This window comes from Dasypus novemcinctus, unplaced genomic scaffold (assembly GCF_030445035.2).
Source record: "Dasypus novemcinctus isolate mDasNov1 unplaced genomic scaffold, mDasNov1.1.hap2 scaffold_215, whole genome shotgun sequence".
In the NCBI taxonomy this organism is placed as follows: Eukaryota; Metazoa; Chordata; class Mammalia; order Cingulata; family Dasypodidae; genus Dasypus; species Dasypus novemcinctus.
The window spans coordinates 162,030-177,758 of NW_026688187.1; the positions used below are offsets into that span (position 1 = coordinate 162,030).

The 15,729-nt window shown below is 41.6% G+C and overlaps 1 protein-coding gene across 1 annotated transcript in view; it reads left to right on the forward strand.

Annotated features, from left to right (window-relative positions):
* LOC131277645 (antigen WC1.1-like) overlaps positions 1–15,729 on the forward strand; it is a 67,429-nt gene that overhangs the window by 48,747 nt on the left and 2,953 nt on the right. Inside the window, exons 5-13 of the mRNA XM_058292684.1 lie at positions 8,523–8,615; positions 8,692–9,006; positions 9,567–9,881; positions 11,151–11,192; positions 11,328–11,642; positions 11,856–11,888; positions 12,252–12,392; positions 13,279–13,371; positions 14,703–14,849. Of these exons, the coding sequence (XP_058148667.1) occupies positions 8,523–8,615; positions 8,692–9,006; positions 9,567–9,881; positions 11,151–11,192; positions 11,328–11,642; positions 11,856–11,888; positions 12,252–12,392; positions 13,279–13,371; positions 14,703–14,849 (1,494 nt within the window). The remainder of the gene's footprint in view (positions 1–8,522; positions 8,616–8,691; positions 9,007–9,566; positions 9,882–11,150; positions 11,193–11,327; positions 11,643–11,855; positions 11,889–12,251; positions 12,393–13,278; positions 13,372–14,702; positions 14,850–15,729) is intronic.

The following is a 15,729-nucleotide window of genomic DNA, read 5'->3' on the forward strand; positions in this document are numbered from 1 at the left end:
AAGAGATTTTATTATACATAGGTGTTCAATCTTATCAAATGCCTTTTATACATCTAATGAGACGGATATATGATTTTTTCTTAATTTTGTTAATATGGTGCATTTTGCAGATTCAATATTCAAATGTTACAGTAAACTTGCATTTCTGGGACAAGCCACAGTTTTTGGTGGTATATTAATTTATATGTATCTCTGTATTCAATTTGCTAATATTTTCTTCATGAATTCTTCATTAGAGAAGTTGGTCTATAATTTCTCTTCTTTGATATCATGATCCTTTTAAAAGAGGTAGAACATTTCCTCTCTTCATTTCCTTTTCTGGAAGATTCTGGTGTTTATTATTTTTATTTCTCTGTATAATTTAACTTTTTATTTTTAAATGACCACGAATTTATAGAAAAGTTACAAGAACCATATAAACAGCTTCTTTATCCCCTTCATCCAGAATCACAGTTTAACATTTTGCCATATGTACAAATTGCAGGAAGTTTTTCCCTGACCCCTTTGAAATGTACTTAGAGGCATGTCCCTTTTCTTTGGTACTTCCACACGTGTTTCATAAATATAATGACATTCACATGTAGAACTCTATCGTTGTTAAATTCAGGAAACTTTAATTTGATGCAATACTATTTTTTTTCTTCTTGACATGTATTGTTTATTTTTATTTTTTATTAAATTGTCTTTTTTTTTAAAGATTCATAGATCACAAAAAATGTTACATTAACAAATATAAGAGGTTCCCACATATCCCACTCCCTACCCCCCCTTCTCCTCCCACATCAACATCCTCTTTTATCATTGTGGCACATTCATTGCATTTGGTGAATACATTTTGGAGCACTGTTGTACCCCATGGATTATAGCTTACTTTGTCATTTACACTCTATTCCAGTACATTCAGTGGGTTATGGCAGGATATATAATGTCCAGCATCTGTCCCTGCAATATTATTTAGGACAACTCCTCGTCCCCAAAATGCCCCCACATGTCATCTCTTCTTCCCTCTCCCTGCCCTCAGCAACTACCATGGCCACTTTCTCCAGATCAATGCTACGGTTTCTTCCATTACTAGTCACCATAGTTCTATAGTAGAATACTGGTAAGTTCACTCTAATCCTTATTTTATTCCTCCATCCTGTGGACCCTGGGTTGGTGATGTCCACCCCCCCTCTATATGGAGAGGAGTCTTAGATCCCATATGGTTGATAGATGCGATTCTCTTGCTTGCAGTTGTAGGCATTCTCAGTTCCCTGGTGTGGTGGTTGACCATCTTTACCTTCCTGTTAGCTGACCTGTGCAAGTCCAACAAACTGGAGAGTAGGAGTTACAACTCTGCTGAGGCTCAGGGACCAGCTGGCACATGGGCAGTCCAGAGATTGAAGTCTCCTGGGTATATACAAACCACAGGTTCAGTAAAAGTGACACAAGAGGCATGTGTAGAAAGTTCACATCTGAGTCCAACTCCATCACCCTCAGGAGCACAAATTCCAGAGTAGGGCCCATTGACAAGACACTGAACTCCAGAGCCAGTTGCCATGATCGTAGAACCTGTGTCTCTGTAGGCCTTAGGAGCACCAGTACCTGAGGTTGTATCTACTTTGGTGTCTCTGGGATCCTGCTGAGGCGTGCATAAGCGTGACCCCTCTGATGACCTTCTAACTCTTTTTGAGGACTCTTAGCCATATAAACTCATTTGTCTTTACCATTTCTCCCTTTTATTCAAGATCTTTCTCTAATTTGATGCAATACTATTAATTACTCTGAAAGACATCTAGGTCTGAAAATTGTTTATTTTCTGTTTGGTTCATTTTGTTGTTGAAAAGTTTTAATCAAAGCCAATATCTTTAGTAAATTCAGGATTATTTAGGTTTTCTGTAGTCTCATGTCATTTTGTTAGTGGCATTTTTCAAGGATTTTGTCCATTTTAGCTACTTATTCAAAAATATTGGCAAAAATTTGTTCATAATGTTCTTTTTAATGCATGTAGGTTCTGTAGCAATACACCTTTTATTTTCTTTACTGATGATGGTCTCTCTGCTTTATTTTTTTCTTCCATGATGAATCATGCTAAAAGATGACCAATTTCCAAAAAAATCAGCTTAATTAATTGATTTTTGCTATTTATTTGCTTTATAGATAATTGATTTCTGTGATTACCTTTATTTAATTTTTTCTGGTCTCTATCTGTTGAATTTGATGTTCTTTTACCTTTCAGATGTGAATACTTACAGCAATGATTTTCAGACTTTCTTTTTATTTAAATACATCCATCAAGGCTATAAATCTGACTCTAATCACAGATTTGAGTGATTATATTTGAGTCACATAGGCTTTGAATTCTTGTACATTTATTATTATTTAGATAAAAAGTTATTCTAATTTCTGTTATTTTATTCATAACTTTATTTCTTAATTTCCAAATAATTAAAAAATTGTTAATTCTTGTTTTTAAATTAATTTTTAACATAGTTTCACTGTAAGCAGAGAAACTACTATGATTTCAAACCTTTAAAATTCTTTGAGATTAATATATGGCCCAACATATGATATCTCTTGTTAAATGTCCCATATACATGTAAAAATGCATTTTCTATATTTCTTGGCTGCAGGTTTATAATTATATATCATTTAATAAAATTTGATAATCATATTTTTCAAACCATCCATATATAAACCAATTTTTGTCTGTTTTATTTTCCATCAATTATTGACAGTTGTTAAAATTTCTATATATAATTTCTTATGTTTTTTTCAGTTTCATTTCAAGGTTTGTTTTGGTAACATACACATTTAGAGTTGTTTTCTTTCTTGTATTGTTTCCTTCTTGTAAGATTGGCTGTTTATAATTATAAAATATCCTTCTTTATCTCTAGTAACTTTTATTTTCATCAAGTCTACTTCATCTGATATTAGCACAGACACAACAAATTTCTTTGCATGTTATTTCTTTTTCCATCATTTTGTATTTGACCTTTATGTGTGCTAATATTTGTGGCATGCCTTTCAAAAATAGCATAAAGTTGGGTTTTATTTGATTTGGTGTATATAGTCCATTTACTTTTAATAAAATTACTGACAGATTTGGAGTAAATCCATATATCTGTCTTTTTAAAAAAGAATCCTTTCTTCCCTTTTATCTCTTTATTGGCATTTTTTTGTTAAACTAAGTATATTTTATTATTGTATTTTCTTCTTCATTGGGTTGTTTATTGCATTTTTTCTTTTTTCAGAGTATTTGTTCTTCATTTTAACTACATTTATGTAAAAACATAAAAACATAAATGATCAAAACCTCACTAGACAATCACTATCCATGTTTTTAATTGCCTCATATATATCCTATTGTAATCAGATTTTGTCTAGGTTCTTAACCTTGCTGCAGAAATGAATTTCAAGAGTATGAGTGGGGTGTGTTAGGCCAGTGCTTTATTAAGGTAGGGAGGGAAGAGAAATGGGAGAAAGTAACAGATCATGGGTCTGAAAAGTGATAATGAGGGCTGGTTTGCAGACTACAATTTCCCATTATAGATTATAGATGCCCAGGTTTTACTTGTGTGTTGATCCATGTAGGGGGACATGGCAAGAGCAGGGCACAGAAGGCAGGAATAGGGCAGGACTGGCAACGGGACTGGAACTGGGACAGGGCAAAGGCAAGAGGGCATGAGGTCTTGCTGCTTGCTTTTATTTTTTTTTAAAGATTTATTTATTTATTTCTTATCCCCACCCCCCACCCCGGGAGTCTGTTCTCTGTGTCTATTTGCCGCGTCTTCTTCGTTGTCCACTTCTGTTGTCGTCAGCGGCATGGGAATTTGTGTTTCTTTTTGTTGTGTCATCTTGTTGTGTCAGCTCTCCCTGTGTGCGGCACCACTCCTGGGCAGGCTACACTTTCTTTTGCGCTGGGTGGCTCTCCTTACGGGGCGCACTCCTTGCGCGTGGGGCTCCCCTACGCGGGGGACACCCCTGCATGGCAGGGCACTCCTTGCGCACATCAGCACTGCACATGGCCCAGCTCCACATGGGTCAAGGAGGCCCGGGGTTTGAACTGCGGACCTCCCGTATGGTAGACTGATGCCCTAACCACTGGGCCAAGTCCGCTGCCCACTGCTTGCTTTTTAAACCAGTAATTATACCACCCCTTTGCTAATGTCAGGGTAGGAGTTCCAGCTGTTTGCTGTTTTGATGTATTACCCCACCCATCAATCCCCCAGGAGGGCCCAATTATAAAGTCCTTGGGGAATACCTGGGGCTTCTCCTGGTTTCCGGAAGAAATCTTGTTCTGAATAGGAGAATCTTGTGTGTGGGGGTGTGCATGTGTGCCCACGGTCTTCCAGCAGCCATCTTGGAGTTATTGATGTCCACGTGGACCTCTTGCCAGGTTCCAGATCTGTCTATTGATTCCCTGACTTACTAGCCAGCTCCACTATTGATGTTCTTTATTCCTTTTACTACATTCATTTTGGCTTAAAAATACTTTTTAGTATTTCTTTATGTGATGACAACCTAACAATGAATGCTTTGAGACTGGCTTCTTATTTATTTATTTATTATTTATTTGACATACTTTGAGACTTTGAGCAAATTTCAAGAATCGTGTAAATATTTCCATTTAATCTTCTCTCAGATTTTCCAAATGGTGGCATTTGCCACATTCCCTTCTCCCTCTTTCTTTTGCTTCTTTTCCACCTGAATATAAATAAATATTTTTTGGAATTAGTTAATTTCAGTTTTGTATATGGTGTCCTTTTATCCCTAAAATACTTTGTGAATTCCCTTACATAACCACAGTACACATTCCAAATTCCTGAAATTAACATTGATATTCTATTCTTATCCAACCCATAAACCTTATTCAAGCTTTGTCAACAATTCCAAGTATGTCCTTTTCAGTAGGAGATTAAGGTCATGTGCTTTGTATTCAGTTGTCATGTCCTTGTAGTCTTCTTTATTAAAGAATGCTTCCTGAGTCTTTCTTTGTCAATTTTGAAGAATACGAGCTAATTATTATGTAGAATGTCCCTCAGTTTGAGTTGTAACAATAAGCAGAAGAATGAAATATCCTCCTAAGAGCACAATAAATTGATAGTAGAGTCTTTCCAAATAAATGTAAATTGGCTTTGACTGTTTTCTAAAGTAAAAATTAAAAGGAAGTTATCTTCTTCCACAGTTTGAATTGTTACTCACATGCTGGACATAATTGATGCTATAGGGAGTTACTTGTTAGGATTTATGTAATCACAGTTGGTTGGTGGTAATGTAAGAAGATAAAATTACTTTGGAAAATCGATTTTTTTTTTAGTTAAACATATATTTAGCATGTTAACCAACTATTTTACTGTTAGATATTTACCCAAGAGAAATGAAAACATATGTCCACATAAATATTAGGGCATCAGTTTTCATAGCATCTTTATTCACAACAGCAAAAAACTGCAAACAACTTTTATTAACAGAAGAATGGTTAAACAAATTGTGGTATAGTTATACATGGAAGACGTTTTAACAACAGCAATGACAAAGAATAAACTACCAATAAATGCAACTAAATGGATATATCTAAAAAACACTATGACATGAAACATGAAAAATGTGACATATTCCATACAAAAATGAGTTCCTATTACATGACTTCATTAAATTCTAGAAGACATTAGCAGGCACTAATTTGCTATGAGAGAAGACAGATCAATGTTTCCCTACATTTGGGGCATTTATTTGTGAAAAGGTATATGGGTGATGCAGATTCTCTGTGTTTTGATTATGGTAGTGGTTATACAGGTACACAGATTTGCAAAGTTATCAAAAATATACTCAATATAGGTGTATATCATTGCATGAATATTATACCTCAGTATAGTTTATTTTACTAATTGTCTTTTGTTTGTTTCTAGCTAACTCTGTCATAAAAAACATGTGTTTTATTGTTTTAGAATTTGAGAGAAGTTCAATTATTTGAGTATAGAGAGGCCAGGACTCAGGAATGATTTTGAGAAGGAAAAATGGTTTATTGACGGCCCGCCGGACTCGGGAACTTCTGTTTGAATCCCGAGCCCCGAACAAGATTTTCAAACGTCTTTTATACAGAGAGGAAAGGCCAAATGGTCCCTTTGTTTCAGTTCTCAATAGGCTTCAATTAGCATATATCTCTTCCACATCTTAGGTAAGCTTTTAGCATGGACTCCAGATAGTCTAGATAAGCTTTTAGCATATTTACTTTTTGCATTTCCCCTAAATACTTAAAGTTTATAGCCCTTGCATTGTTAAACTGTTTCCTGGGACTGGAGCCGCTGCCACTGTCCCTAAGGGCAGGACTGCAGCCTCTTACCGTTCCAAACCCACAAGTCAAACAACTTAGTTATCTCTGAAGAGACAAAGAGCCTTCCACCCATAGCCCACATCATTATGAATTGTGTCCTTTGAAAAATGTTTGGCATAGCATATGATCAGTCTTAGTAAATAGCCTAAATGGTCTGGAGAATAATGTATATTCTACAGTTTAGGCATGCATATTTGTTACATCACATCGTTGAAATATGCTAAATGTTTAACTGTTTTTGTTGCCATGTTCTATTAGTTACTGACACGGGCATATCTGCTTACTAACACTGTGTAATGAATAACCATAACTACTCATTTTAAACAACCATTTTATTTTACATAACACATATCACGTTTCTACTTTTCCTCCAGATTCCAAACACATTTCCTCACCTCCTATAAGCCTTCATCGATTTCTGCTAATAGTCTCTTAGAGGCCCTTCCACCATCTGTCAGCTGCCTTGTCCCAAAGGCAGTGGTGCATGGTTTAGGTGGCATCCGAGTACAGGGCTGTAATGACTAAAGATGTATGACCATGTACGCATAAGTCTTTGAAGACAAACTTTTTCATTTCTCTTTAGTAAATACTTGGTAGCTGAACTCTTGGGTAACATGGTAAGTCTAAATGTTCTGGTTACTATTACTGCATAACACATTCCCCCCCAAAACTTAGCTTAAAAAAAAGCAATATAATTGTTTTGTGATTTCCTGGGGCAGGAATTTGGGAGGGGCTCAGTTTGGCAGTTCTCAGTAGGGATCTTTCATGAGGCAGCAGGCACATGTCAGCTGGCGTCCCAGTCATCTGAAGGCTCGATGGAGCTGGAAACCGAGAATGGCTCTCTCACCCTGTGGCAGTATGTGCTGGCTGTCAACTGGGGCTGTGATCAGAGCCCCTGCAATAGCCTCTCCAGCATGACAGTGTCAACAGAGCCAGACTTCCCCTAAAGTAAACATTCTACATAATTCAAAGTGAGGCTGCTCCACTTTTCTGACCTAGCCTTGAGGGTCAAGCAGTGTTACATTCACTGCATTCTACTGCTCCCATGCCACTCACCAAGGTCCCAGATTCATAGGTCTCACCTCTCAATGGATACGGTATGGAATAATTTGTGTATATGCTTAAATGCCACCAGATGTGCATTAAATTATCCCACTATGGTAGTAGATTTTCCAATTCTACGCTTAGTCCTGTTAACTGTGACTTTGTATATGTAGGGCTTACTCTGAGTGTTAGATCTTTTCACCATATCTCTCATGCTCTTTTTTTATAATTTCCATTCTTTTGACTTTCTGTGTTTTATTCTATGTATTTTCTTCAGATTGCACTTCCATTTCTACTGTTTCTATCTTTACTGATCAAATATGGTTTTACTTCTTAATTTCATTTACTATTTTAGGTGTAGAAATTCCAACTGATTCTTTGTTTTCATTTCTCTGCCAAAATACTCATGATGTCATATAATCCCTTGAACATTTCAATCAAGCTTATTTAGAGTCTCTGTCAGGTCGTTCCAATAGCAGGATGTCCTGTGACTTCCTTTCTAATGTCTCCTTTTCTGTTTGGTTTTTGGTCAAATCTCTTCTATTTCTGGGGATTTAAACATTTTATTTTATTGATAGACATTGTATATGAAGAGTTGTAGAAACCCTTCAGAAAGGATTTCATTTTGCTTCTTGCAGGCTCCGGAGTTAGGGGCAGATCTTCTTATTTAAAGGGAAGTGATGGGATAGAAGCCAGGCATCCATCTTTATGAGAATGATATCTCTTCCTTCTACAGACAAGTTTTCGGGTTGTTTAATGCAGATCCTCATGCTGGGTGGACCTTGGATTATACTTTGTGCTCTGGCAGCCTTGTAAGTCTGGCAAAACCTCTGTTAAGCTTTTCAGGTTTTTATTATTGCCTTTGAATTGGCAATCCCACCATCACGAAGGTGCCTGCCTCTGTCCTTCAATTTTCTTTGAGAGCAGAACTCTAAAACTTCTTGTTGTCTTGCTAGCTGCTCAGCGCTGCCACTCAGTATTATCATATTCCAGTTTTCTGAAGTCATTCTCTGTGCAATGATTTGCTTAAACTAGGCAGGTTTGCCATTGTCAAAAGCAGAATTCTTCATAATAGTTGCTTCTGAAGTTATAACATCTCACATTAATCAAATTGTCTTCCTGTTCTTTAACCTACTAACCTCTGGTCATCACATTTCTGTAGGAAACCAGACACAGCTAGTGCCCCTGTGCAATGACTCCATGTCTCATCCCCCCGGCTCTGTGACCTCTGAGGAGAGTGCTGCCAACTGCCCAGGTGAGGGGTCCCCTGGGACCAGGACGTCCTTCCCATACTTTAAAAACACCCACACTGACCTGACTCTCTCTCTCAGGGAGCAGACAGCTCCGCCTGGCGGACGGGGGCGGTCGCTGTGCCGGCAGAGTGGAGGTCCTTCACCAGGGCTCCTGGGGCACCATCTGTGACGACGGCTGGGACCTGAGCGATGCTCACGTGGTGTGCAGACAGCTGGGCTGTGGAGTGGCCATCAAGGCCACCGACTTTGCTTCCTTTGGGGCGGGATTAGGGCCCATCTGGCTGGACGACCTCAACTGCACAGGAAAGGAGTCCCACGTGTGGAAGTGCCCTTCCCGGGCCTGGGGGCAGCACGATTGCAGACACAAGGAGGACGCGGGGGTGGTCTGCTCAGGTCTGCCCTCCTTCTTGCCCACATCCGGGCGAGGCAGCCCAGTCTCAAAATGGGTGGGGTCTAGGAAAGCGGGAAGCACGAGCTGAATCACCCACAGCACAAGGGGCTCCTCTCCAGGTTCTTGTTTCTCAAATAGCCATGAAGGGTTTCTTCCTCCAGGGATTTCACCTGACAAGATATGTTTTTCTAGTGTTTCTAAAAAACAACAACAACAACAACAACAAAAATAGGGCTCACCCTTCAGTCAAAGTAAAAAAGAGGGAGAGGGATGACTTGTAAATCCCCTTGCACACCTGGTATACAGCAATGCTCTTGGGGGGGAAGGGGTGTTGAGGCAGTACCTGGAGCGCTGCTGCACTTCCCTTCAACCCCAGCCTCTACAAAGACACAAGCAGAGGGAACAATGCACTGATTAAGAAAAGGAATCAGAAAGGGATAACGCTTTCCCCGTGGGAGTCTCTCCTGCAGTGCCTGAGACAAGCAGACAAGCAGAACTTTAAGAACTTTAAAGGCCTGCCGCACCAGCTGCAGACCCTCATCCTCTCTGTCTTCACTTGCAGAGTTCCTGGCCCTCAGGCTGGTGAGTGAGGACCACGACTGCGCTGGGTGGCTGGAGGTCTTCTACAACGGGACGTGGGGCAGTGTCTGCAGGAGCCCAATGGAGCCCACCACACTGGCTGTGATCTGCAGGCAGCTGGGCTGTGGGGACACCGGGGATCTCAGTGTTTCTGCTGGCATCAGGGCGGCTTCTCAGCCCCACTGGGTGGATGGAATCCAGTGTCGGAAAAGTGACACGATACTCTGGCAGTGTGCTTCTGATGCCTGGGACCTCAGCTCATGCTCTCCGAAAGAAGCAGCTTATATCAGTTGTGCAGGTGACTTTTTTGTCCAAACATGAGTTGTGTGTACCACCTTTCCGTGTGTTTAATTCAAATTTAATTTTTAATTGCATGATTTAAATTTCATATTGAGCCTACAAAATGCATGTATCCCAATCTTTCAGTCTGATGTAACATTTTCTGAAAAACTAGAAAAGTATATTAAGGTCCAATATTAAATATAAACACCTGGGACTTGAAGAGAAGACATCTTGTGGTTGTACTGCAATAGAAACTAAATTATGCTCACTGGAGTTTGTTACTCAAATAAGGATGATAAGAGATGGCCCTAATTTATAACGAGAATTTACTAGGCATATACTAGGCCTTTTACACTCAGAATAATAATGAAATTAGTCATTTGTGTTTCCGCTTTGGAGAAATGTCTATTCAAGTCTTCTGCACATTTAAAAATTGTATTGCCTTTTTATTGTTGTGTTGTAGGATTTTTTATATATTTTGAATACTTACAAGCTTTATGAAAATAAAATTTCTGTGATATGATAGAGACTGTCAGCAGAGGTGGGATAGTGTTGATATTGACTTACAATGAGGGATACTGGGACTTACTGCTCTAGAAAATGGGGGGTGGGGTGGGGTGAGATCATGTGTCATCAGTCCTTCCTGGTGGACAGTGGCCCTGGCCTCTTAGTCCACTCAGAGAAGGTGGCCTCCCAAACAGCTGCTCTGCCTCATTGTCAGGACGCCATAGGGATCTTGCCTCTTCTCTTGATTGATCCCCTAACTCAAGTTCCTTGAACCTCCACATGCATATTTCCATTAACCCTTGCAAACAATCTTAGTGTATGGGAGGGGGCACAGGTATGCTCCACTTGGAAAAGAATGATCAACAGAATCTAAAGTCTGGTCATTTTCCTTTGAAGAATCACAAACCTCATCCCATCTCAGTCAATCAGGGAGAGAACCATTAGGAGAGGAAGGACTCTTCACTTTGTGCAAGTACCTAAATTCTTTAAGCAATAACAAAGCTCTTAAACCTTACCCTGGCAATGAAGTCAAACTTTACAGTCCAAAATTCTGTCCTTGCCTTCCTCAGAAGGAAGGGGAACGTTACGAAATACCAATTTTTTAAGTCTCAGAGACTCACTTTTTAAAGGTGATGTGGTTTCTTATGCACTTCATTTCTTCTTGCCCTTTGTGCTGAATGGAAACTTAGGGAGCTTGTGCTGACACAGTCAGACTTCGTGACCACGAGAACGATCTCAGTGGCGCAATCCAGCTCTTACCCTTTGTCTATTTCTGCAGGACCAAGACCCAAGAACTGTCCCACTGGGGCCACCTGCACAGGTACGTCGGCCCCTCCTACCTGCACTGTTGGCCCTCTGGCCCCCGCCCTCCCTTGCTCTCTCCCTCCGCTCCCCTTCTACCCTACCGGCATCCCTCCCTCCGGGGGCAGTTACCAGAGGTGCTGATGCCTTTTAGACAAAGAGAAGCTCAGGCTCAGGGGAGGAGACTCCGCGTGCTCAGGCCGAGTGGAGGTTTGGCACGACGGCTCCTGGGGCACGGTGTGCGATGACTCCTGGAGCCTGGCGGAGGCCGAGGTGGTGTGCCAGCAGCTGGGCTGTGGCTCCGCCCTGGAGGCCCTGCGGGAGGCCGCGTTTGGCCCGGGCAACGGGAGCATCTGGCTGGACGACGTGAGGTGCGGGGGCAGCGAGGCCTCCCTGTGGGGCTGCGCTGCTGCGCCCTGGGGGCGGGGCGACTGCAAGCACGAAGAGGACGCTGGAGTGAGGTGCGCTGGTGAGTGCGGGCCGGGCCTTGGCGAGGGAGGGAGGGGGGAGTGTGCACCCAGAAGCCCTTCCTGGGACACACTGCTGTAGGGACTTTGGTTCACAGACAGGCGAGGTCTGGTCTGACTTGGGGAGATTAGAACATGCAGTGGTGCTCCCTAGACCCTAGCGCTCTTCCAGGCCCACCCAGTCCAGTGGTCCCACTGCCTTCTCTTCTCTGCAGGGGAGAGGACCACGTTGCCCCCCAGCACTAGAGGTGAGTGACTCTTCTGCCCTGAGGCCTGTGGTAGAGACACCCAGATTTCCAGGGACCTGCCCTGTGGAGCCTACATATTTCTGGCACATTTAATGATATCATTAGAGGAAAGACCTGATGACCAGGTGATCACCACCCATTAAGCTATGACAGCCATGAAGCTCCAAACGTTCACCAGCCTTCCCTTTACTGACACCCCTAGGACCAGACCCTGGAGTCAGTGACTCATCATGCCAGGACCTGGGGCGGGCACTTCTTGGGGCTCCTGCAGATTCACTGTATCTGAACTGGGGACTTTATGGCCCTGAAGATATAGGAGGTTCTCCTGGGCCCTAAAGCCTAGTGGCCCTTTGGTCTCCGCAGGGGCCAATCCTCCAGGCTCAGCTCCCGTCCCTCGCATCTTCTCCCTGCCTGGGATCCTCTGCCTCATCCTGGGGGCCCTGCTCTTCCTGGTCCTCATCATCCTGGCGACTCAGCTGCACAGATGGAGAGCAGAGCGCAGAGGTGGGCCCTGGGGGCGGGGGGAGGTACACAGCACGACACGGGGACAGGTGTGACAAGCTGAAAAGTGCACATGTTTAAGTCTTCACTTCCTATATCTGGCAAGTCTCTCCCTTCTCTTCAATACACTCCAGGATTTTAGAAACTCAAGTCCTTCATCCTGTGGACTTGACTGTGAAAGCTCTTAGAAAGTATGGCTTCCCATGTATTTTAGTTTCCTGGCTGCCAAATAAAATAGGTGATTTAAACAGCTTGAATTTATGGGGACAAGATTTTGAGGCTAGGAGAATTCTAAAATCAGGCATCATCAAGGTGATGCTGTCTCCCAAAAATCTGTGGCCTTCTGGACTGGCTGCCAGAAATCTTTTGTCCTTGGCTTTCTGTCACTTGGCAATGTGCATGGCAGCCTCTCCAGGCTTCTCCTTTCTCTCCATGTTCCACTGACATTGAGCTTCTGGCTGCTCCCTCCAGCTTTCTTTCCATGTGTCTGAACTTCATTCTGCTTATAAAGGACTTCAGTAACAAGTTAAGACCCATTATGATTCAGATGAGCCACACCTTAACTAAAGTTATCTCTTCAAAAGGTCCTGTTTACAATGGGTTCATACCCACAGGAATGGGTTACGTTTAAGAATATGTTTTTCTGGGGTATATAGCTCCAAGTCACCACACCATGCGAACAATGTCTGAGGAGATTGAGTATAGGTTTAAGCTCAAGACAGGGTCAGGAAACCTAGCTCTGGATCAAGAGGGCACAGGCTATGGGAAGGAGCCCTGGCAGCCCATAGGGGTTTCTCCAGAGGTGAACATTGGGGAGCACTGAAGGTTTGGTTTATTGCTAAGAGGATTGTCTCTGGGTTGGACTCTGAACTGGTGCTGCTTTCCCCAGCTTTGAATGATTACAAAGATGCTCTTGATGAGGCCTTGTACCAAGAGATCGATGACCTCATAAAACCAGAGGAGAATCTGCTGAGCAGCCCAGGTGTGTGTCCCATGCCCTACTCTATTTTTGCAGCTCTATGAGTTTGGGTATCTTCTGCAAGCACAGATCACCAATAACACAACCTTGCATGGTCAGCCTACTCCAAGCCCTCTCTCTACATGCCTGGAGCTTCAAGATTTCCTCTAAACCTTGACATTGGGCCTCATGCCACGGGAAAGCTTTTGCTGTTTGTCTCTGATGGTTTTCTCCCTAGTAGGAAATCTGTCTGGTGACTCAGTGACAAGGCTGCCGTATTACACAGGGGACAATGAGGAGGATGGAAACCCAGAATCTACCCCAGGTAGTAGGAGTTGTTCTTCCTGTACATGGTGGTGATGATGAGGAGGAGGCTCATCTACAAGGATGTCCATCTGTGTTTAGGATGGGAAGGATCTCTTCTCTCCAGTTGGCAATCATTCTTTTCTCTACCTGCTTGCTCTGTGACCTCAAAAAGGGAAAGACTAGACTCATTTCTGTTTCCACAGATACTTCTACTCAGTCATGTTTAATGTACTGTTATAGATTAAAAAACCATATTTTAAAATAACATCTGGAACTGAAAACCTCAAAAATTCCATCATGAGAAAGAACACTGGGGAAAGTGGTTTTGAAATAGTGTAATATTTGGAACATTTTGTAGTTTATGTGTATAATGAATGAGAAAAATTGACTCTGGTATAGCTCTAGATTACATGGAGTACATGGTGCCTGTACTTATCAACTACAAGAAGCTCTTATTTGCAAGGGAACTAAGAGGAGAATGCTCACCTTTCATCTTTCTCAGGTAGTAGAGTTGGACAGCCCATAGGTGGGGGCAAATACAGAACGACTCTGTGGATCGTGAGGTCAACAGAGCACTGGAAGGTCTGTGATTACATTGGTGGGATCTCCTGTCTGTGGGCGATACCCAGGCCTCCTTCTCCCCAGCAACTCCATGTCTCTCACAGCCTCAGAAAATAAGGGAATACTTGGGTTCTCTCAGAACAGATTCACAGCCCCTCAGTCACAGATATGTAAACATTATGTGTTTCAGACTCTGTTACCAAAAGTTTGAAAATAGTGGCTTAAACTCATAGCACAATAGCTTTTATTTAAGCTTTATGGTGTGTGAGGCCATTTTAGAAAAATATTATTACCTTAAAATATTGGAATATTTTAAGGATTTGCATGTTTTATGGGAATATTGAAATCAAATATGTGCCTTGGGACAGCCTTGAAATATGGGACCTCTATTTATCAACTATAATAATCTCTACATTATAAAGGGTTTGGGGTGTCATCTAGTCCACCTCATAATTTGCTATTCCACCTAAGTCCTTGTCTGCTTTCAGAGCCTCCAGGGCAACAAGTTGATACAACAGGAAATGGTTATGATGATGTTGAAGAATTACCTGTTCCTGAAATTCCTCCTTTCCCTCAGATGAATGGGAATTATTCTTTCTCAGAGGACGGAGATGATGCCAGGTATTCCCAGACAGGTGAGTGGACAGCTGTCTCTAGTAGTGTTACTACTTTGTCATACAAAAGGTGAATTTGGACCCATCAATAGTTGTTTTTTTCTGCACTACCAGAATCTTGGTAACTTGGTCAATTTAAATAAGATGAGCTCTTTCTTATTCCTGATAGTGCAACTATTTTATCTCCTCTGAGAGGAGGAATATGAGGACTATATTGTATCCTTTGTGTCCGTGCCCACAATCCCTTGGATATGGACATGCAGAGCTTTTGTTCGCATTTTCACACCCCAATCTGAGACATGTGTTCTGACAATCAATTTGGAGTTTCTTTCAGGTTTTGAGAGATAACCTGGAAAGGTTTTTTAATAACAAGGTTAATTGAATTAATGTGTTATTTTGTTGCTTTTTGGGAACCACATAACCAAACATTTAAAGTTCACTTTGCCCACTATTGGTGCATGATGTGGAATGGCCTTGATTAAAGAGTCATACAATCACAGATGTGGAAGGAAACCAAGAGATAATATTCTCTCAGTGTTTCACTTGACAGATGAAGAACTTCATTCTCTGTAACCAGGCTTAGATGTGAGCATGTGTTCCCTGGGGAGCAGGTGACAGTGGCATTTGATTGAACAGCCCCCTTTGGCATCTGACAGAGGACCCACGATTGTTCTCATAAGTTCTTTAGGTCAGCCTTGTTCTGTTATTGATGTTATGAGGGATCTAAGGAGGTGGCCCCATTCCTTAAGAAATCAGACTTCCTTAAGAAATCAAGTCTTTACCCAGGTCAGCTGTCAGGATGCCGTGGTTCTAGCGTTTCAGACAATCACAGAGTCCCACAAATTTGTTTCATGTTTTTTTCTCTTTAGTTTTTTTAATGTTATATTAAAAAAATATGAGA